The 23,620-nt window shown below is 39.2% G+C and overlaps 1 protein-coding gene across 1 annotated transcript; it reads left to right on the top strand.

The window, feature by feature from the left end:
* Positions 1 to 39: 39 nt before the first annotated feature.
* SEC24A (SEC24 homolog A, COPII coat complex component) lies at positions 40 to 23,566 on the top strand. The gene is made up of 23 exons (XM_057371323.1): positions 40 to 168; positions 4,911 to 5,432; positions 6,849 to 7,007; positions 8,654 to 8,731; positions 9,050 to 9,216; positions 9,823 to 9,995; positions 10,941 to 11,043; positions 11,822 to 11,948; positions 12,279 to 12,388; positions 12,756 to 12,868; positions 13,489 to 13,607; positions 14,250 to 14,305; positions 14,620 to 14,826; positions 15,133 to 15,253; positions 15,785 to 15,943; positions 16,450 to 16,623; positions 16,708 to 16,818; positions 17,209 to 17,384; positions 18,360 to 18,497; positions 19,146 to 19,250; positions 19,389 to 19,481; positions 19,994 to 20,097; positions 20,494 to 23,566. The coding sequence occupies exons 1-23, from the start codon at positions 120 to 122 to the stop codon at positions 20,606 to 20,608; spliced, it is 3,279 nt and encodes a 1,092-aa protein (XP_057227306.1). The 5' UTR covers positions 40 to 119; the 3' UTR covers positions 20,609 to 23,566.
* Positions 23,567 to 23,620: the final 54 nt, after the last annotated feature.

Genomic DNA, 23,620 nt, shown 5'->3' with positions numbered 1-23,620 from the left:
CGGAAGTGCCACGTGTCCGCAGTGCGGCTGCGCGCGCCGCCCGGCAGTTCCGGTGGGTCCGTCCCCCCCGCCCGGGCCGGCGCCGCCACACGGGCGGCTCCGAGCGCACCGGCCGAGCCATGGCCCAGCCCGCCGGGGCCCCCGCCGGCCAGCAGCCCTACAGCAACGGTGAGTGCGGGGCAGGCCCGCGGGGCTCGGCGCGGGACAGGGCCTGGCGGGACGGCTCCCGCCCCGTGACGCTTCCCCCGGGCCCAGGCCGCCCTTCGCCCCGGGGCAGCGGGTGCAGGGGGCCCCTGCCCACGGGCAGAGCGCGGGGAGGGGGTTCGGGGGATGGTCCGTTCGCTGCCCSGGTCGGTGGGTTACACACACGGCTGAGCTCGGCGGTGCCCTCAGCGCAGCCCGGTCACTCGCGGCCCGGGGCTAACGCAATTGAATTRGGGAGGAAGGCACAGAAGGAGCGGCAGCGGTGCCGGGCTCCTGTCTGACCCCGGGAGCGGCTGGGAACCCTGGCCGAGGAGTGCTGGGGGCGGGGGTGAGGTGCTGTCGGACCAAGCCCTGCCCTAAGTGTTACTGAGGAAAACACAGAGCGGCTCATTAGACTAAATAAGCCTTCATTCTGATTTATTTTCATGGCACAAGTATCCCCGAGTGCTTTTGTCTGTCGGTATGAAGGACAGTGCCTTTCAGAGAGTCCGTGTCTGTGCTCCCGGGTTAACACACACGGCTCGAAGAGCCCCGGACTGTCCCTTAGCCCGGGTGGGTGGGTCCCTGTCGGTGACACGGGTGTCACAGCCGAGGTTTGACCCTTTGGAACGGGGCTGTACATGTGGCACTGTGGTTATCGCTGAGCTCAGCCTGCGGCACAGCGGGGCTTTCTTATCTTGTCATTCTCGTAAAGCCGACATTATCTGGTTCTGTGTGCTGCAAACTGGGAAAGTCTTGATTACTTCCTTCCCCTCAAAATGTATCTGTTTGAAACGAGATATTGAAGGTGAAGCTGAACTTACTAGCTAGTGTTTTAAGATAGAAATAAGAAAATCAAGGCCAGCCTTGTGTCTGTGTCTGTTTTCGTTGCATGTGTGCAAATCTGTGCTGATGGAAGTGTCTCCTAATTTCACATACACAGACTGCATCCTCTGCACTTGCTTCCTTAATTACACACTTGTGTGTTTCAGTAGCTGTGCTGCATCATAAGCAGTTCAGTTATAATGAGATCTTTAGATATTTCTTCCCCCTCCTCCTGCACAGTGCATTTATTCCTTTTCTTCAAAGTCATCAGCAAAACAACAAYTTGCAATTAACTGTGTAGTTGCTTCTAGGGTCAAGACAGTGGGAAAAGATGAATATAGTGAATATAGAGGCTCTGTTCAGGAGAGCTTATGGTCTGAGCAGAGACTGTACRAAGAGAACGTTGGCTAATGGAGTRACTGAGTGGGATGATTTACAGACTGGCATTGCTTTGTGTTTGCTGATTTCCCTAGTGTCAGATTAAGCACATAATGGAAGTTATGGAGAAGCAGTCAGAGAAAGAGGAATTTCAGGCTACTGAGCTGTCAGGTGTATGAAAAATAATGAACTGAAATGTAGAGTTATGCAAATACTAGGTAATAAAATTAAACAGTCGTTGAGTATGTTAGAGATAAGGTTTGGCTTGCTGGCCTTTGAAATAAATCAAATTGTTCAAGCATGGACTGCTCATAGCATTGTTTAAAATAATTGCTGAGAAGGTGCTGTGATCCTTGACCTTTACACTAAAACCAAAGCTTTATAAAACAGTGTTGAGGGTACTGAGAGTGCTGAAGTGGTGCTTATAGTCTGTGAGGAGAGAAGACTGTCAGCAGGATGATAAATTGTTCTATAGCTGTCAGCCCTTCCTTGCAACTTGTTGCTTGCTGAAGTATTTGCAGGTAACTCCCTGAGCTTGCACATCCACCAAGGCAGTAAAAATYGTCACAGCAGCACCGTGTGCTGCCCGGGAAATTGTTTAGCACAGAGCATCGGGTTGCTTAGCAACAACCTTCCTCTCCTTCATTTCTGTTTGTCTGTTAATAGGACCAGTATTCTGTACTCATTTAACTGCAGGTGTCTAATTTGTTTTCCAGTTGATAGATCTGAAGTGCAAACAAGAAGGAAAAACAATTCTTTTAGGATCGTTTTGCTTKTCTCACGTGATATCTTAACACGGTACTTTGATGTCATGAGGTGCTTTAGATGCTGTTGGGTTTGGAATCCAGTGGGTCAGAGTCAGCTGAAGTGGACACTGGTGGCAACTAATCCTRTTGCATCTGTTGGGATGTAACTTTTCAGAGTGAATATCTTTACATCTCCCTGGAGCTTGGAGAGCTTGTGGTTGGTGAAAGMGATGTTCTGAGTAGCTGGCTTGGAGTAGGGGACAGAGAAATCCTGTGTGGTGCAAAATGTGACTTGGATTATAGCCTTCCACTTTAGTACTTTGACCATTTTATAAAACTATCAAGCAACCKTGATACACATTCTGGTGCTGTTCATGATCTCTTAGAAATGTTWAATGGCCTTGTGTTGCTGCAGAGCAGACTTTTGCTGTCAAACAGGTGGCCTTTATTGCTAACTCATTTCTGTGGTCTCGAAGTGTTGGCTGCTTTGCTGCTGTGCAGGTGAAGTAGCTCTTCGGTCCACACAGAATACCTTGTTTGTTTTTGGCTTCACAGAAAACCAGCAGCATTTGGGAAAAACTGGACAGCCCAGATACTCTTTGATGGGCCTCAGTAAAGAGGTCAGGTCAAGATGGATACCTGGTGGCAACAAAACAGCGAGTCCTGAAAAGTTTTTGTGCACTGTGAAACTCTTTYTAAGGGGTTTTGCCCCTCAGTGCAATTTCTATAGCTTTTTTGGCAGCTTTATGCATGCTTGTCTTGGAAACATGAACTATTCCATGAGAGTCTCAAGACTTTTCATTGTGCTTCTAACTTTAAAGATAAAAACTAAAATTGGAACATTGTGCTGTGGTGAATTTGATTTTTATTTTTACATAAGGTGCCATAGAAAATACCGAGTAGGTCAGTTTTTTATATCACCTCACTTCCACTATTTTATCCTCAAGCAGGAAAAACAATGCATAAGACAGCCATCCAAGTACTTTGATTTCTCCCTGGGATAGAGAGTCATGCCCTAAGGCAAAAAAGTCAAGTTATGAAATTAATTYGTATTTGTTCTGTATTTTTCATACAGTTTGTAGTGATTATGTTATATTAGTGTTTGTGGGAATGCAGTCAGAAGGTTTGATGTTAGCAAGTTTAATTGCCAGTAGCATTTGTAAATCGATTGCTGAAAACCCATCTGATACACTGCAGGATAATTTTTGAAAGTTACTCATAACTGTTGASATTTTCATCTGGGTGAGCTTATTCTTTAAAGACCCTTGATTGTAGAGAATTATTAATTGCAAATATTTATGAGCAGCATTGCAAGGACAGTAGGGTATAACTGAATTTCTTAACTGGATGATAAATTGCATGTTGCAGTTAACGGCTGGAGAATAATATGGTGTGTACTTTTTATGAGAAATAACAGAGGCAGTGAGGATGAGATCACTGGCACTGTAGTAGTTAGTAATATTCAGTGAATTAACAGCTGTGTGTGACCCAGACCCTAAGGTTTTCTGGGGAATGAGGAGCTGAATGACCAGTGCACTRTTTATCCTAACCAAGAATTTCAATATATTCTGCCATTAGCTTTATTTATTGTCAGAAATGTCTGAGTTACTTTAACTTGGAAATGTGAACGTGCTTACCTTTCAGAATTTAGCCATTATGTTTCAATAGGAAACCAACCATCTTTGTTTTAATGTGTCACTGTGTGTGTGCAATGTCTCCAGTATCTAAGCTTTGTTTTCAGGGGATGAGGAGAGCCACAATGTGACTGGCTGAACTGAATGATACAACACTGGAAAGTGTTTTGGTAGTTGTGAGGGGGTCATGGCTGGCTGTGACCTGCAGTATCGAGAGTGTTCTGCTCTGAAGAAGTTCACTCAAATTGATAGTCTCTCCTCAGGATGTCAATTTTGTTGCAATGGTATGAACAACCTGTAGTAGTACGTTGCTTGATGGAGCTCTTATTGCGCTGAAAATTCCATGGGATTCTGTCAACCTGTTCCTCTGTAAAGCAGGAATCTGATGATGCTCTTGCCAGTATTATTTACTGTTTGAAGAGTTATTAACTTTTCTCAATTTTTTTTCTTCAAATGTGTAAAACTTAGTTCATGTATGCCAACCAGTAAATGCATAAAGAGCATTATTAACCTGTCAAGTTTTATTTTCCTAACTGGTGAAAGATAATTCTGTGTTGGTGACCAGTTGGCCATTCACATGAGCAGTTTGTGTATGAATAGTCCTCTTACTAAAATTAACTGCAGAAACTTTCATAGATTAACTCTGTCACTTGAGAAGTAGCATGGTGACCTATGSTGGCACTTGGCTGGCGGTGTCATTGTGGTGAGCTGATGCGTAGGTTGGTGTCAGTCAYCATGTGAAATGGAGTTCTTGCGCAATGCATCTTCCGCTTTCGSTCTGCTCACATGTGCTGCTGCCAGCAGTGTGGGACAGTGCTGTTCTGTGGGCAGCTTGCTTTTGGGAGTTTCTGAAGACTGGAATAGGATCCCGTGTGAGTTTCCATCTGGGAGCATGGATGGTACTGGAATGCTTAGTTATTGCAAYGTTACTGTAAAACAAAACAAAGATCTAAGTGCCAATAGCAGAATACTGCCAAATTTATGTCCCTTGCAGGAGTACTGCTGTCACACATGATGGTTTAAATTAAAAATYATTTGGAGATTAATAAAGTCCTAAGGAAAGACATTCACAGGAACGTCTTTTATTTTTGGAAGTGATTCACAACACTGATTTCCTAAAGAATGTAGTTTTTTTCCCTTCCAGGTCCTGTTCCAAATCAGCTGATGCATTCCCCAGATGGCCAGGGATACAGCCCTGTGGTTCCAGGATCGTACTCCCATCAGATGCCGGCAAAGGTTCCTCCACATCAGTCTTCTGGACAGTATAGCTATAGTGGCCCTCAGAATGTTTCTCAATTAAACAGTTACCAAGGACCTGGCCAGACTCTCAACAGACCACCAGTGGCAGCTTTCTCTGGGTCACCTGTACAACAGCCAGGTCCTGTTCCACAAGTGTTGCCACCTGCATTGCCGAACTCAGCTGCTGTATCGTCTGCTGGGAGCTTTCCTCCTGGAGCCAGCCCACCGGTGCTTTCAAACTGGCAGTACAGCCAGACTCCTGTGAGTCAGCCACTTGGGGCTCAAACAAGCCATTTGGCTCATGTGCCTGGGACAGGGTCAGCTCAGCCACCGACSTCGTTATCAGGAAGTACAAATCCTCCAGGGAGTTATCAATATGCTGCTTCTCCAGGGGGTCCTCCGMTGCAGAACAGCTACATGAAGCCAGGTAACCAGAATTTTTTAATATTTTTGCCAATAACCATTTTTCAGTGTCCTTTTGAAATAGTGAGTGTAAAATTGACTCTGCAGTGACATTATGCTTGTGGAAGAAGATTGTCAAAGCAGATACACCCATGAGAAACACAGGGGTGCTTTCTTTGGGTTAGAAATGGAAGTTCTGTGCACAGTTGGGTGTTTCAGCTGGCTAGAGCAGGTAACTCCTGGATGGTGTCTCATTGTTTGGGTGATGCTRTTTCTGTGACCTTCACCATCTTCTGGGGTGGCTGTTGGAGCATTAGCWTGTCTCAGTCAAGGATGTCACAATTGAAAATTGTAGTTCTGTTTAGTGAGCATGGTCATCTTGATGGATTTTTCTGTAACCATTTTATTCAGGTAGTTTTCTGAACAGCCTCAGTTARGTTGATGCAAATAACTGGAGCACAGCCTGGAAAGAAAACTAAAAAGCATTCTGTGCTGTTGAAATAGAGGTCAGTTCAATGGAAAGCTTCCTTGCCCCAAACTTGTAATTTTGCACATTTAATGAAAATCGTCAGTCTTCAGAAAGTGCTCTAAAAGTAGGAGACTTTGTTCCTGCTGCTTGACTGCTGGTATATGCAGTGGTAAAAGCTTTTYTAACACTAAATAGCTCTATTGTTCAACTTGTGATTATTATGGAAACACAGTTAATACTCAAGTTTTTCTTTGCCAAACTGCTGTCTGTTGTTACAGAGTTTTTCCTGACTGAGCATGCAAACAGGACCTAGGTACAGAAATATTTTCCATGTAAAAGCAARTAATTTTTCTTGTGAAGTGCTTTTAGCCTCATTAGAGATTTTTATTTGTGCTAGTTTTTTGCTTTAAGTCTGCCTAATTTTGTTATGCTGTTCAAAATGTCTTAAGCTCACAGAATTTATGAAACTACTGCTGGTACTTAATTGGAATAARCAGGACTTTGGAATTAGTGAGGAAAATGCAGAGAAATTTCAGAAAGTGGCATATGAAGTGAGAGCAAATGTTTGGAATAAGTAATTTTTATATCCATTCAATCCTCCTGAGCCATTTGCCTGGTAGTTTTTTATATAACAACAATCACTTCTAAAATTAATTTAGCTTGTTTGGTGATCCCTCCAGACTTAGTGATAAAGTTGGAATGTTTTCTGTACATCTTGAAATTCTTGCCAAYGATAGCAACAAAAAGCTGAAAGAGATCAATAGGAACAGGAACCCAGAATGAGAAAAGCATGACAGAAATAAACTGAAGTTGTGAGACCCTCTACCCACATGTTAGGATTTATATATCTCATGCTGTTCATCCTCTGAATAAGAGGAATATTCAGAATTCAATCTGTGTGTTTTTGTAACAAAACTTTTGTGACTTTTTTCAGCTGGGTTAAACTCCTCCTAAAAGTTAATCTCTTTACAGGATCTGCACCTCCACCAGTGACTCAGCCTTTAACTCCACTCCACCCTCCCAGGCCACCTTTAGGACCTCCACCAACTGGTGGTCCACCTAGGCCACCAACAGCGATACAAGGACCACCTAGTGCACAGTCTCTGCTAAAATCAGCAGCAAACCAAGAAGGTAAGAAACAGTTTGCTCTTCATGTTGAATTCAAACATGGCAACTTAATATAATATGCAGCCTTTAAAGTCGAGCATATTGTTCTATTAGAGGCTCAAATTGTGAAATTAATACTTATACACCTAATAATTTAATCTAAAAAGAGCAGGTAAGGACCTGGAAAGAAGAAAAATCCTTGCAGACAGATGTTAATAAAATTTAAGAGATTAACACTTAAAAACAGATTTCCAGTTGCTGTTTTACTTGGGACGGTCTCTTGTAGTTGGCGTTGCTTTTTTTTTTTTTTWAATGTGTTTCAAAGTAACAATGAAATTCTCATTTCTCTGCATCCCTGACTGATGTGAGAATAAAATAATGCATGTATGACTTCATGTATCATCATTCTACAGGGGGAGCTAAAATATGACCCCTGTAATTCCTTGCTGTTTATGTAGCTGTACTTTATTCTTCCCCTCTGTGTAAAATCACTGAAACACACATCTTGCATTTGTTAGCTTTCTAAAGGAAGTTACCAGAGACTGTGAAGTGTCAGCCGTTGCAGACAGMTACCTGACTGTGTTTCCTGTGTGCCCTGCACAAATATGCCATTGTTTAAGAGCTCCTCAGGGCTCTGTATCAGACAGACTCCAGTTGTTTGGCATTTAGTGCCCATGCTAGATAGGGCCACATGCGAATCAGCAGTTCATTTTTGCATACATAGTTCTGTCAAAGCTGTTGGTTCCTTGCATGTTCAGATTGACAGTTTCTTGTGTGTTAGCTGTGTGGGTACAAGAATAGTATGTTCAGATTTAGCTTAGTTTGTAATGTATTATATGTATTAGAAACAGCTTTTGCTTAGAAAATATTTCTTCATAATGAAGAGAAACATTTTCACAGCCCTGGAAAGAAAAATTTTTGGTCTGTGAAGCAGGTTGACTGCTAGCAAGATTCAGTGTGTAATGTTAGYGCCTTTTATTGGGTCATCTTTGAAGATTTTAATAAAAGATGGTAATAAAAATAGCGTACCTACTTCTCCTTAGCAATATATAGTTGTGTTAGTATATTTAGACATAGCTGGCTTACCAAAAACTGTCCTTTGGGAGCACTCTCTGGGTTTCAATGTTTTTCCTATCTTAGATTGAATTTTGATCCTGACTGGTATGTGACTGTGTCAGAGCTGTTTGTGTTYGGTGAGCAGTAGTGGACTAAGAGTGTAAGTGTAGGGAATTTGGTGTTGCTGTGAATTATCAGTGGAAAAAGTTCTTTAGGGAACTCTAAGCTACAGGGTAGTTGGAAAACTGCAGTGAGCCTGAAGAGACCTCCTCTGCTGAGGGAGTTTCCCCTGACCCTTTACTGCATGTCAGCTTGGAAGCTATAAAAAATCCGTAATCTAAAGGAATCTTTATTTTTCTTAAAAAAAAAAAAAAAGGATTGTGAGGTTTTATGAGTGTGCTTTGTTGAGGCCATGTCTGCAGGGGACTTGAGAGAAAGAGGCCAGAGTGTATATTTAATTMAGTTTCATCCTGGGTCAAAACCAAAAAAACCCAGTAGATTGAAACTATGCTTGTCTTAATATTCGTCTAGCAAGTAGGATCTTTTTTCAGTTACCTTGTTAAAACTTCTTCATAACTTATTCAAATTTTTCCTGTGGTTGTTTCTYTTAAAAGGTGATGCCAGATCTGCTGCCAGTGATGGGTCTGTAGTGCAAAACAGCTACGATGCAATTGAAGGTGGTGGCCTCATGGGTAAGGCTTTGAGAGTAAAAATGGTTGTTATTATTATGGAACTTTAAAGAGTCTGGGAAAAATAGAAGTTTAAGCATTTGTRTACAAACATATGTACTTGGTTCAATGCCTGTCTTGAAGCTGAATGTGAAATTTGAAGCATTGGCAATTAGCATGTCTTTGCCTGTAATATGTAAAGCAGATGAGAGCGTTTTGCAAAGTTGACAGCAGCTATATTTTTTAAACTTGGAAAGTAAACAAGCAGCTCTCCTGTTGTACTAATGCCTCAAGTAAGATACTGTTCTTCAGCAATTAAGTGTCTGTCTACTCTGCTTCCAGCAACTCCACATCATTCTCCTGCAGCCCCAAATCTTAAGATGAATAGAAGTGTTGGGTATTCTTACCCTGCCTTACCTCCAGGCTACCAACATACTTCTCCACCTGGAGCACCAGGAATGCATGCATCTGCTTTGCAATATCCAGATGGATCAAAACATTTCCACCAGGTAAAGRTGTCTGGTTTTTATCTCAGTACTACCTCTAGCAGCAGGGTGTGGGTAAAGAAAAGTGATGATTGGTGTATGTTGGGTGTCCCTAGGGTGCTGCTTCTTCTATTTCCTGTTTGGGCACCATTTGTTTAAGAGAACTGACATAGCCCAGAATTAAAGCTTTTGCTTGTGCCTCGGTACCCGTTTGGAAAAGCTGTGTGCCAGCTCTTTTTGAAGTGTTCCACCCCCAAATCTGTTTAGGATGTTGCTTTTGAAACTTTCAGCTGTTTTTGCCATGTTTCTCTTCCCTGGCATTATTACTGTTAGCTGAAGTATTTGGTGTTTTTTTTCCTGAACTTTCAAAGAGAACTGACCAACACTTTTGCCAGCTGAGCCTCTGTATTTCAAAAGTTTTATAGCCAATTTATGCTAACTTTTTCCTATTACTATGTTACTTGCCTAAGTCAAAGTTCATGTGACAACCAGTATTTCTAAATATATTGATACAATGGCAGTTAGTACATGAGCAAAATAAACTGAAAGGGAAATATGTGTGCTTTTAAATGAACTATGGGGTTCATCCTAGTAATTGGTGCTTATTTTTGAAATTTTATTTGTCTCTAGCCTGCTCTGGGCACTAATCACTTAACTGCATCCATGGGTAGCCTGAATCTACARCAGGAAGGGTTAAGACCTGTGAATCTTCTTCAAGAAAGAAATATTCTTCCTACCACCCTCCTGAAGGCTCCTGTCCCGAACTTGCATGAAGACATCCAGAAGCTCAACTGCAATCCTGAGTAAGACTATGCATTTGCTATAATTCATCAAAATAGATAGAAGTGTAAATTCCTACTTATWAACATAACTTCAGAAAATATTTTCTTAGTTTTATGAGTAGAAARTATTGAAAATGGGCTTCATTGTGTTAAGATAAAGGCAGTAAGTGGGTTTAACTTTGAAGAGATGAAAATCATCTGTGTCGAAAGTATGAGGAAAAATTTGCTTACAAGGCAGCTATAGATAGGTACAGTACAAACATTTTATGGCTGGCAGTGAGTATGGATGAGAAAATGTATAAAATAGGAGTTAATTGAGTTAAGTGAGGTACATGTGCATGAGGTACATGTCCATGAAGAAATATGGGCGACGTCTGCATTGAAAGTAACCATTTAAAACAATGGAGTAAATGAATATTCWAACAAGAGGCTGTTTCTCTCTGTGCATAGCTAGGGACTCCTGCTTTGCAAATATTTTTGTGGTAGATAAAGGAAATAGCAGTGCTTTTGTGACRTTCATGCAAACAAGCTGGACAGGATTTGCAAAACTGCCACACACATCTGCACTTTGTGGAAGCTGCTGAGTGCTCGAGACTCAGAATTTGTGGGGTTGTTTATAGTTACTAAGTTTTTAAAACTACTTTTAAAACTTTGCTGGTTCTGATTTATTCCAAAATAGCRTTTAGTATATAAAGATTTGGTGCARCTTTGAATATTGTTAGGCTTAACTTTGACTTGAGTGACTGTAATGACACTCAGTTCTGTGTAAAGAGCCATTTGTGTAAAATAATAACTCCAAGTATGTACTATGGGTCARGTTTAGACAGAAACAAAATGATTTGACAGAGATCCTTTATCTGGAAATGTAAATTCACCATCAACAGCTCTAGAAAAATACACTGTACTACTGAAATCATAATTTATTTTCTGAAAGCCTCTGAAAATAACCCTTTGTCCTCCATGTAGGTTGTTCCGCTGCACCCTGACTAACATTCCTCAAACTCAGGCCTTATTGAATAAAGCCAAACTTCCYTTGGGGCTCCTGCTTCATCCTTTCAAAGACTTATCGGTATGAGAAATATTCAAAACTTTACATGCTGAAATATCAACTATGCCTTTACTAGAGTCCAGACAATGGACAATGAATTATAAAACACGGGCAGGTGTCTTGTCCAGAAGAACTACCATAGTAACTGATATTTCCTTGTTTCATACAGATCACTGTAATTTTTCTGAATTATTTTCCCTACCATTTTTAAACCTTCAGGTCTCACTTCTTGATGAAAAAGAAACTCTCCCAAATCTCAAAAAAAAGCTTAAAGGCAGCACAGAATTTGGACCATTGCAGAAGGCAACACATGTGAATTCCAGGTTGTCACATACAAGTTGTAGTTACTAATTTCAAACCTGGTGCTAATTCTAAACTCAAGACTTGACAAAGTTGAAGGGGTTTGGATGTCATGAGATATCCAGGAGAYTTTGAATTTAGCAGTGTCTCTCTTAAACATTGTTATTTTTTTTTCTCAGTTTAATTAATTTTTCAAAGATGTGGGCTTTTTTTCCCCTACTTCTTGATCTGTATTGGGTGCAGGATTTGATCTTAAACCATCAGTGTAAAATTCAATAAATTAGAGGCTTGGAAAGGGAATCCACACAGTCACATATGTTAGAACTGAGTTCCTACCTGTCGTGTTAAGGAATTGCAGGGATGCTGTGAGGATGCAGAAGTACTCCTTCTTTCAGCAAGGATGCTTTGACTCACTAGCCAGCACGGTGTAGGTGGTGTTACCACAGATGAACAGCTGKAAGGTGAGGATGCTTTAAAACAGGAAGTTTTTCTTTTCCAGCAATTGCCAGTGGTCACTTCCAGTATTATTGTGAGATGCCGTTCCTGCCGGACATACATTAACCCTTTTGTGAGCTTCCTAGACCAAAGGAGATGGAAATGCAATTTGTGCTATAGAGTCAATGATGGTAAGTTTTAAATGTGCTTTAAAGTTTTGCTATTAACCTTTCCYACCTTGGCCTTTGAGACTGGAATGTGTTTGGCCATATCAGTAGGAGGATTGTTGTCAGTCACATTGGGAGTCATGTGAAATGTTTCCCAGGGATAGTGGTGTCCCTAAAGGAACACAGTAAGCCCAAGTGGTCCCTGCAAGTACTCCTGCAGGTGTAGGTGAACTACACTCCCTAGTGTAGTTCTCCAGCTGTTGTCTTACAGCCACAAAAGTTGATATATTTGCTTTAAAATGCAGCACAGCTGATGCTAGTGTGAAATACTAACATATAAACTTATCTGCATAGTTCCTGAAGAATTCCTGTATAATCCTGTGACAAGAGTTTATGGAGAACCTCATAAAAGACCTGAAGTCCAGAATGCTACTATTGAATTTATGGCTCCATCTGAATACATGGTAAGGCTTTATTTATTTATTCTCTCCCTTTGTTTAATTTTCAGAGGGTAGTCAGAGAAGGCTTTGTTTCAAAGGATGCTTTCCAGTTCAGTAGAGTAGTTGTTGCCTTAAGGAGTGTATTTTTGAACTCGTGGAGAGAACTTCAGTGTTCATTTCCAAACATTTATAATGTCAAAGTTCTTCTGTGTTTAGAGTATGTAGATATCTTCTGGAAGAAAGCTAGAATTCTGGTGTTACCAAATTAGAGGCAAATGCATTCAGAAATATAATCTATCATCTAAAGTGTGCTGTTTTAACAGTTTAGAATGAATAAACCCAATCTAACAAAGGTTATTTGAAAATTAAAGGTAATGTTTTCTTTGCTCAGCTGCGTCCACCTCAGCCCCCAGTGTACCTCTTTGTGTTTGATGTCTCTCACAATGCAATAGAGACAGGATACTTGAATACAGTSTGCCAGACCTTGTTAGACAATCTCGACTTGTAAGTATTTTTTTCTTAATGTCCTGTTTTCATTTCTCTTAAGAAACTTGTGATAGACACCAACATGCCAGTCCTTTTTGTTTGGAAGAGAAATTTCCTAGTTTGGGCTAGCAATGGCCAGTGTAGTGTTAAAAYGTGCCATAAAGCTGTAGTCTTTTTCCCATCACAGTACACCAGTATGAAAGGTAATTTTGAGGCTTGATTTCACTCTTTCCTATATGCTTCACCAGTCCCCCAAAGAATATAACCATCATGTTTATGATATATTTTGAACTGTTTTTTAAAAACTGAAATTTAGATAAATATTTGCTGAAAAGAGTCATACATCTAATAAAATTTTCATAAAAGGCTACTGTCTGAACTTGTTATTTTGCAGTTCTTCTACTTCTGGGTACCCTCTTTAAAGGTTTTTAYATGCTTGCTAGGTGACTCTACTATGAGCTCCTTTTTTGTTGTGGTTTTTGTTCTCTACAAAATGACTTGGTGAAGCTCTTGCAGTCTAGCTGTTAAACTAATTACTTGGTAGCAAAAATGGAGAGATGCAGTGGTTTGAAAAAAAAAAAAAGAAGCCTGCAGAAATGAAATTTYGTCTTGTTGAACACCATATGTCTCATTTTCAGGCTTCCTGGGAACACTAGAACAAAAATAGGCTTCATAACGTTTGACAGCACAATCCATTTCTACAGTCTTCAGGAAGGTCTCTCTCAGCCTCAGATGCTTATAGTTTCAGATATTGAAGGTATGCAGAAATAAATTCTGTGATCAGTRTMTATTAATGACTGCTGGTTATGACAGCCTTTAAAAATATGTATCTGGTGGGAGTTTGTAGATCACATCATTAGTCTCTCTAGTAAAGGCTTTAGCAGTAGCATATGTGTGAGTTTGTTTGTGGAGACATCTCCCTGATATCTGAGCAATGCTGTGGCTGCTCATGACTTCAAACATGAAGACAGCCTTCCTGACTTCCAGTTTAATTTGTACAATTCTTTASATTCCTTTTGAAATCCCTAATACTGGTGCTGGATACATTTCTATAGATTTTTCTGGTGGCTGGTGCTTAGTGCTCGTTCTTCTGCCTTTTCTTTCAAGTCACCTTTCACTGGATGTTATTGGGCAAGGTAGAATGAACACTGGAAATATTTGCTATATGGTTTATTTAATAGTCTTGATTATCTTTTAGCCCTCTCAATTGCTACTCTAACATGGGATTTTAGGCATAAGAATGCTTATGAGAAAAAAATAAATCCACATAATTATGTTTACAAACGTTAATACGCTGATACTGTGTGCCTTTTCCAATAAGTATAATGCTTGGCAAATAAAGTCAGAGGAAGCTTAATGTGTTTTTTAAAGGTAACTCAAATATTTTTTTCCCTTTCAGATGTATTTATACCAATGCCAGAAAACTTACTAGTAAATTTAAATGAAAATAAAGAGGTAAGAAGCAAGAACTTTCTTAAATAACTAGTGACATTTACATAGTCGGGAAAATGTCTGGTAATTTTTTTATTTATTAATGCTCATTAACACCTGTTGTTCAAATGCCGGGTTTGAAGCAAAAAAGAGGTCTTTCTATGTTACTGTAAATTCTTACCAACCTGAAACAAGACAGTACTTCAATTTTGCTAGGACTTTCTCTTTACTACTTTAATRTTGGAAGTGTTAATACTTGATTATGCTCAACAATCAGCTCTAAATAAAGTAGAAAACCATGAAGACTCAGGAGCCTAATATTGTTTCCTCATTTGTAGCTAATTCAAGATCTGTTGAAGACTTTGCCACAGATGTTTACTAAATCCCTGGAAACTCAGAGTGCTCTAGGGCCTGCATTACAGGCTGCCTTYAAACTGATGTCGCCCACTGGAGGTAGAATCACTGTCTTCCAGACACAGCTCCCATCGGTGGGAATGGGAGCACTAAAGTCACGAGAAGAGCCAAACCAAAGAGCAACAGCAAAGGTTAGGAAAGCAAAAAGGTTGAGAGTACTAACAACCCTGTTCTGTGCATRTGGGTGGTTCTGGGATTGCCTCTTCTGGGTTCATTTTGTGTTTGTCTTGCTCYTTTGTTAAARTASMRRAAAAAAMCAAAAGAAAAACCAAGAAAACTATATAAACACAAATTAATGACCTGATTTTTTTAAAATAAGATATATCACTGTAATCAATGATGGAGAATTGATTATTAGTGTCCCTGGAAACAGGCAATAAATGTATGAATCCGTTTGAATTTCCTTTGTGTTTTGTAATACTCCTCTGTGTTAACAGGACATACATCTGACACCATCGACTGATTTTTACAAGAAGCTRGCCTTGGACTGCTCAGGGCAGCAGGTTGCGGTGGATTTATTTCTTCTTAGTGGGCAATATTCTGAYTTGGCTTCTCTAGGTAAGTCATATAAAGCTGTTTTGGGGCATGTARTTCTTGTATTTTGAGCAAATGGATAGAAACTACATTAACATTCAGTAGATGAACCTGATTTGAATTAATCTAGTGTGTCAAGATGCAAACTTGTCCTTGCTGAGYRGTGACAGTGAATAGAATGTAATCTTTCAGTCCTGATTTAACCTACTTATTTTCATGCCCTCCCTTAATGAGTCAGGATTCTTGTGCTACTGATATAAGCAGCTGAAATACTTTCTTCCTTTTTATGCCTTTTAACCATCCTTGTAATTGTCTTTAGAGCAAGTTTTATTAGCATTTTAATTTATTTTTTTTTCTCTATAAACCAAACTTTAAAATGACAGCAATTTCAGGTCAATGGAAAATGATTTCACACGTGAAACTATCACATACTAGAGTATACAGTTGTGTTACATCTATGTGTATCTGAATGATTTGCAGGTGTGAACAGTTTAATAATTTAAAGACTGCAGCAGCAACTGTCTGACTCTCCAATGTGTGCTGGTTTTGTTTCAGGTTGTATATCAAGGTATTCTGCAGGTAGTGTCTACTACTACCARTCTTACCATCATAAACACAACCCTGTCCAGGTGGAGAAATTGCAAAAGGAACTGAAGCGATATTTAACTAGAAAAATTGGGTTTGAAGCTGTCATGAGGATAAGATGCACCAAAGGTTTGAATTCACCTTCTTCGATTTTTGGGGGGGTGGAGAAGAGGAAAGTGGGTGTTTGCTACTGAAATATTTTGTTTGGGATTTTATCTGTTTTGTAAACTTAAATGATTAAAAGGCAAAGATCAGAAAAGTAAAATTCAGTACCAGGGATCAGACAATTTAAKAAAGACTTTATTTGCAGTGTGTTTTCTGGCACCCAAGTTCCATTTTACAGTGGTCAAAACTAGAAATTTTGTTGGACTACTCTTTCAATAAGGGACTGTTTTTGTAATCTAGAGATTTTCTACTACTCTGCATTGGTTTGCCTTGCAAATTCCCTCTTTTTGCTAGGCTTTATGGATTCTTGGGGTCAGTTGTCTKTTGGGGTATTTAGCTTTTCTGAAGATACTGTGTTTCATTAAGAGGCAACATTCTGACACAGAGTCATCTACAGTGAGGGCAGATATGTAAATGGTGCCTGTACTTYACAACTATAAAATCCAAATTGATTCATGATTATCTTGTAGGTCTTTCCATTCATACTTTCCATGGGAACTTCTTCGTACGATCGACAGACTTGTTGTCATTACCCAATGTAAACCCAGATGCGGGATATGCTGTGCAAATGTCAGTGGAAGAGAGCCTTACTGATATGCAAGTTGTTTCTTTTCAGTCAGCTCTCCTGTACACCTCCAGCAAAGGTAAGGTTAGATTGAGCAAACAGTGGCATTTGTAGTGTTGTTTCATAAAACAAGTATGGAGGCTACAGTTTTCTTTWCTTGCAGGTGAAAGACGAATTCGTGTCCACACGATGTGCTTACCTGTTGTCACAACGCTGAGTGATGTGTACCTAGGGGCAGATGTGCAGGCCATCACAGGGCTCTTAGCCAATATGGGTGAGTGTGCCAAGAGCTTGTTTGGATATGTATGGAGAGTACCCTTAAAGCTCTGAGCAATAATCCTCTGGGAAGAGGCATTAGAAGAAAAGATTCTCCCATGTTCTAAGAGTATTTTCTGAGTTGCAAACCTAAGAGAGTTTTGGTTTTAATGCTTGGCTTAGRTGAAGGATCAGTAGAGCTATGTGTAATCACTTGGACTTAGGCTTAGTCTGGTGCATCATTGTGGGCCCCCAGCTTTTTCTGAAGCACTTGACTTCTCCTAGAATGTAGTAAAACCTTATTAAGATGCATGGACATGTATGATAAAAAGAGAGAAGGTAATGCATGTGACTGTATTCCTGCTGAGGGAGGAAACCTCTCTTACTGAGCCTTGTGCTCTGTTTTTAGCTGTAGACCGCTCTGTTTCTGCTACGCTCAGTGATGCTCGGGATGCCTTGGTCAACGCAGTGATTGATTCTTTGGCTGCTTATCGCTCATCCGTGCTGACCATCCAACAGCCTGGGCTCACAGCTCCCCACTCACTGCGGCTCTTCCCACTTTATATTCTGGCACTCTTGAAACAGGTAAGGGGAGAGGAAGCCAAGCAAGAGAAGGATTCTGTTTGGCAGGTCAGCCTGAAGTAAAAGGACAATGCTTTGCTGGAGAATGATTTAGTTCAAAAGCAGGAATTTAGAAGTGTATGTAAAACCAAAAGTATAAATGTTTTAAGCAACGGAAGAGCAAAATAATAAAGACACTGACTAGGGTAGAGAAYGTGTCAGAGTGTTGATAGTGCTTTCTCAGGAGTCTCAGTTTTGTGCATTTCTGGAAATGTAGATCCACACAGCAGTTCAGTGTGGATTAGAAGAGAGCTGGGTGGGTGGCAGAGAGGGAGTTGGCTGGCTGCTCTTGCAACAGGTTTGAAGCATTACACAGTATTTGCTCAATGTAAGTCCCTGAACTGATACTAGAAGTCATTTAAATGTTGGACAAACTGGTTTTGTGTTTCAAAGAGACATTTTGGATTTACACTTCTTGATTAGGAATTAACATCCTGAGCTTTTTTGTGTGAAAGGCTTAATAGGCATTTGACCTAGTCAAGTGGGAGRAGTGAGCCCTACTTTGATTTATAGCTGTTTTTTTTTGGTCCCAACGAGCAAGGACTATCTCTTTGTTGTAAATCCAATCCTAAGATTCTGTACATCAAAGCCAATTGTAAACTGTTCCAATACTTATTCTTATATATTTCATTAAATAGCATTTTTGATGTGTTCGAGAGATGTATGTATTTCAGGGTGCTTTCATCTCAGCTKTAGTGTTCACTAGAAAGGATTGATGGTGCCAGGTAAAGGTTAATTCTAAAATTCAGAAATGGAATAATGAGACTTGTAAGATTTGTCTGTGAAACACTGAAGAGATCTATGGAGAAGTAAAATACCAGCAATAAAATACCATGAGAAAACAGGGCACATCTGTAAGACTTAAGCAGTAGGTGATGTGTGAAATTCAGCCTATCTTGCTTTSCTTTAATGTTAAACTAAAGGCCTGATTGTTTGCAGAAAGCATTTCAAACTGGGACAAACATACGTTTGGATGAACGCATCTTTACCATGTGTCAGGTGAAAAACCAGCCTCTTGTTTACCTCATGCTCATGACACATCCCAGCCTGTACAGAGTCGATAATCTCACAGATGAGGTGAGTCTTTGCCTTGCTACGTAATCTGTTTGATCCCAAAGATTTGTGTGATGTGAAAATAAATGTGTTTAAAATCTCCAAGTTTTCCATATTAAAGTTGCACAGCTAAAATGTGATGTGTCATAYGCTCCCACTTGTTGCATTTATGCATTTTTTTATTTGGAACTGGATTGATGAATTCTGGAGAGAAGCTGTGCATTACTATGRATGGATGGGGAAGGTTTTTTCCTAACTTATTTCACCTTTGCCTTGTGTCATTATCTTGTGCTATAAATCATGTGTACTTAAAGACATTATAATGTGCTTTTTGTCCTTTTGTAGCTTCCTCTATTTTAAARTGTCAAGCCATTTTAAGAATAAGGGATGTTCATGTAAAGCGCTGAATAATTTTAGAAATCACATCTTTGGTACATAACAAATTACATAGTCTAGTTCTAGAAAAAAWTAACTAAGATACAGTAGATGGCATTCACCTTCTCTAAATTAAACATTAAGATTTATTAGTAAATTACGCACTTTAAGTATGGCTTGAGCTAAACTGAGTCCAATTCCAGTATTCAGTGTAATGCATACTACTCTTATTTAATGTTCTGTTCTGTTTTGTTGCATCAAGATGTGAACCACTATTTTTCTTCTTTCTTCATTTAGGGGGCTCTTAACATAAATGACAGAACTATACCTCAGCCACCCCTTCTCCAGCTGTCAGTGGAGAAGCTGAGTAGGGATGGTGCTTATCTTATGGATGCTGGCTCTGTAAGTTGTGTGGTGTGGGGATTAAAAAAAGTATCCAAATTTACTTGGTGTGTTCTTTTTGAGAACTCAAAGTATGTACAAGACTGCTGAGGTGTGTTTTGGGTTGGATTAATGTTGTTGTTGATGGGTGTGTTTCAGGTGCTGTTTCTGTGGATCGGGAAGAACTGTGGGCAGGGTTTTATCAGCCAAGTCCTTGGAGTTCCAAATTATGGCTCAGTACCACAGAATATGGTATGTTCTTGCTCTGCTGTATGCTACTCATACAGTGCTKCCAGAATAGCATTTGCATGAGAATTAAAATACTACTACTGGGTTATTAGCTCTGTAGTTGTATAGATCCAGATTCAAGGAAAGAAATACTTCCGTTAGTTCTTGGAGTTTCTTCCTATGAAAACATGGTAGGAAGAGGCTGATAATGATTGAGTCTCTCAGACCTGTGGGAGCAGACTAAGAATCCTTTCAAACAGTGAGCACAGTGGGTTAGTGGGAAATCCTGTTTGGGGCAACAAAACAGGAATCAATCACAGCTCTGTCATCACCGTTCTGACAGCTAATTGCTGATAGCAGTTCCGTGCTCTTGACTGTTTCAAGCCCTTTCAAAGAAGACAAGACTGAAACTATGCATCACAAAATGTATCTGTTGGGATTTTCTTTATACYTCATGAGTTGGGCTAGTTTAAATGTTCCTTTTTCTGTTTTTCTGAAAAATACCATTTGTATTAATGAAACCTTTTGCCTTTTAGACACATCTCCCAGAACTTGAAACTGCAGAATCCATCAGAACACGAGCTTTTGTTTCTTGGCTGAGAGAACAGAGACCTTTCTTTCCTATACTATATATAATAAAGTAAGTGGGTTTTAACAGTCTTTTTGTTTCTTCAGCACCCTGTTACCAATACATACTTCAATATCACATACTGAACTTTCATAATGGAATTCTTAATGATTGTGTGTGCTCTGCCTGACAGATTTGGCTACAGATATGAGTTGTGAGTTTGTCTCCAATTGAAATTTTAAGACTCAAAAAGGCTAAACATCACAGGAGAATCTTTAGTTAATGTCAGATAAATGAAGTAAATGCTGGTAAGAGCACTTATTAGGATTAATCACTATTAAGGGCTATTCGAGATCCTCTTTTCATATGTCCTTAAGCTCTTGAAATATCTTGCCACTTGACCTGTAACTTTATTAATGCACCATAGCTCTTGGCAAATATTTATACACTTATATTTTTATTTTTAAGGGATGAGAGTCCAYTGAAATCAAGTTTTCTGCAAAATATGATTGAAGACAGAACAGAATCAGCCTTATCATACTATGAATTCCTCCTTCATATACAGCAGCAAGTGAATAARTGAAACACTAGCCTTTGGCTCACTTCTTTAAGGAAAGATTTTGCGGTAAAGAATGATTGTGCTTGTAATGTCTTCATTAAATCTGTGGCCTGAGGCAGTTGATGAGAAGTTCTCACTGTGATTTCAACGAACTAAAGCAAATAAAGGACCACATCTGAGAATCAAATGTGCAACTACACAATATCGTACCTTAAAAAAAAAAATCAAACTGTTGGAACTGGTTGAGCACCTTTATTTGCTGCAAATCGTGTTTTTACTGTAAGTAGTTGCAGCATGAAGTACATTTACAAAGGCAATATTGAAAAGGTGAAATACATTTTGTAAAATAAAGAGTTCTTTGTTGTTCAAAATGTATATTTCTGTAACTTTTTGCTCTTTTTTTTGCTGCTAGATATAAAACCTCACAATACTGATCATGATTTGCAGGGAAATTCTTTCTAAGTGCATCCAGTGATTACAGACAGAGCATCTCAATGTTCAACTTAATGCTCAAAATAGCAAGGAAACAAGTGTTCATTGTGAAATGAACAAATGCTTATGAAGTGTAGAATCTAGTGCTTGGATTGGATTATGGCTAATAGGACTAAAGGTAAGCTTAACCTGGATAAGGTGGCTGAATTTGTTGAAGCTTTTAATAAGTCASTATTCTAATTTTAAAAACAGTGGGGAGGAGTGGGCCCTACATGAGACAGAGATTTTAAAAAGTCATTGGCTGAGTTGGCAGCAAAAGTAGGCTTAGGTAGATGGTAAATTTTACTTCTCTTCAGTAAAAGGAATAGTTTTAATTTCAATTTATGGATGGTGTGGGAGGGGAAGGGCAAGGAAAGTTATCTCAGATTTTGTTTGGTTTGTGTACAGTAGACTTTTGGCTCTTGTTTACATTAACTGAATGTTGGGCCCCTCAGAACTGGTGTGTYTCTGAAGCAAGTTTGTTGGCAGCACTTCAAACCAAATGTTGGTCTGCAACATTGAATATTCTGACATTAAAATTGGAAACTATTTTTCCAAGAACAAAATTATTATATTGCATTTGAAGACCTGTATATAGTTGCAGACATGCCTGGAGTTTTCAAAAAAAGGGGTTTTTACTGCAGCTGTGTAGTGAGCCCAAGTCCAAAGCCAGTGCACGCCAAATAAAAGCTTTAATATACTCTCAGATCCTGCCAGAGCTACAGATTGAAGCTGACATCAGACTTGAAGTGAAAATTTATATATAAAAATATTTAATTAATTTTATAAAAGTGTATTGATAATTCTGTTTTGAAGATTAAGCTATCACTGATAGCTACCATTGTAAAGAGCATTTAAGTTACTGTATCCCAATGCCAAAAGTGTTGCATATGGAAAAATCTTGGTTTGCTTTTTTATTTGATAATGGTAAACTTTAAGGTTTTACAAACCTTACTTTCTGGGGCAAGTAAAGTGAAGAGATAAAAGACTTTAAAGTGGTCAAATGTACTGTGCTTAGGACATTTGGTGATACAGATGTCAGCAGGTTCAACATTTAGATAAACATTTGCTCCCATTTCAGGCTGTAGCTGCACGTGATTGTCAGGAGTTGCCTTACTTTAGGGGAGGAGTTCCTTGGGAGAAACTATTCTTGCTGCTTGAGCACAAGAAGCTAATGTTCAGAAAAATGGTTAAAATAGCATGAAAAGATTATTATAGAACCAATTTTTAAGCTTCCCTGTTTGCTGCCTCTGTAGCAAACAGTAATATATTTACTTGAACTGCTTTTCAGAGAATTGCACAGTTTCTATTCACAGTGAAGAGGTTTCTTTTAAGTTTTGACAGTCTGATTTTTTTTTTCCAGGGAGGGGGAAAGGGTACTCTTCATTAAAATCATAAATGGAACCTCTGCACTTGCRTAGGTTCTGACCTAAACCTTGTGTTTTGGGTATATTATCACTCAGATGTTGAATTGAAAACCATCCTTGCATCAAATAGCCCACCCAAAAAGTCTGTTTCTTACTATGACTGTATTTTGCTACTATGTCCCTTTTTTAAAGAAAATTTCGGAGATGGCCTCATTGCTTTTTATGTACACCAGACTAATGGCTGAAGGTGTCAGTCTTTGTGGCAGTTAACAACTTTGAATTTGAGTCCCTAGGTTTTACAGAGCAAAACATAATGAGTCAGATGAACCCTCTTGGATTTCTCTTCACTTTGGAAGAAATTCTGTATTGAACTTTGGTAGTTCATTCCCTCAAAGGAGGGAAACCCTGCTGGTTGTACTGCTGTAAGGGCAATACAGRAAACATGAACACACACACACTACCTGTGATTTCTCATTTTTACATACAATTGAAAAATGAGGACACTGAAGATGGACTGCAAAAGTAGGCAAGAATGGCTCTGGTACTTAGATCTCAGCACGACAACTCTACCACTGTAAATGTGTGGTAGAGGTGTGTCTATTTTTGTAGTCGAACTCTTTTTTAAAAACTRTTTCTGTATTTGACACATTAGTGTTCAGCCAACATTGTTACCATCCATTTTACTTTCTTTCATTATTGTTTTTAATTTAATATATTTGAGTCTAAGTCCACATAGACTGTGTTGCAATAACTAGAATGATTCACTTTTATTTAGAATTAATTTCTTAACAGAATTTAATCAAAGATGCAGAATGGCTGTTAAGTTAAGGGACCATTAAATGTGATTTTAAGGTTCTGTTTACTATTATGGATGTAATCCTTATAGTAAATTTAATTTTGTAAAGTAGTGTATAATATTGTAATATTAAATCTTTGTTTTCTGAACTCAAACATTTGATCTTCAGTATGAAGTTATAAATCTTCCCCCTTCTGAATTTGAGACAGGATTTACTTGTCCTCCTTTTTACAGTTTGTAATTTTCACTGTTTTATTCCTGTAAAAAGTCATTTGTAACACATGCAAATGCTTATTTTATCTGTGCTAATTTATCAGATTTGGCTACTGAATAAAATYAATTGAAAGAACTCATGCAAGTCCATCACTCCTTTCTTATAAATAAAAATAGAACAATGTATTT

Source organism: Malurus melanocephalus, unplaced genomic scaffold (genome assembly GCF_030028575.1).
Source record: "Malurus melanocephalus ecotype Western Australia unplaced genomic scaffold, MMel_1.1 scaffold_144, whole genome shotgun sequence".
Taxonomy (NCBI): Eukaryota; Metazoa; Chordata; class Aves; order Passeriformes; family Maluridae; genus Malurus; species Malurus melanocephalus.
This window is presented reverse-complemented; position numbering and strand designations above follow the sequence as displayed.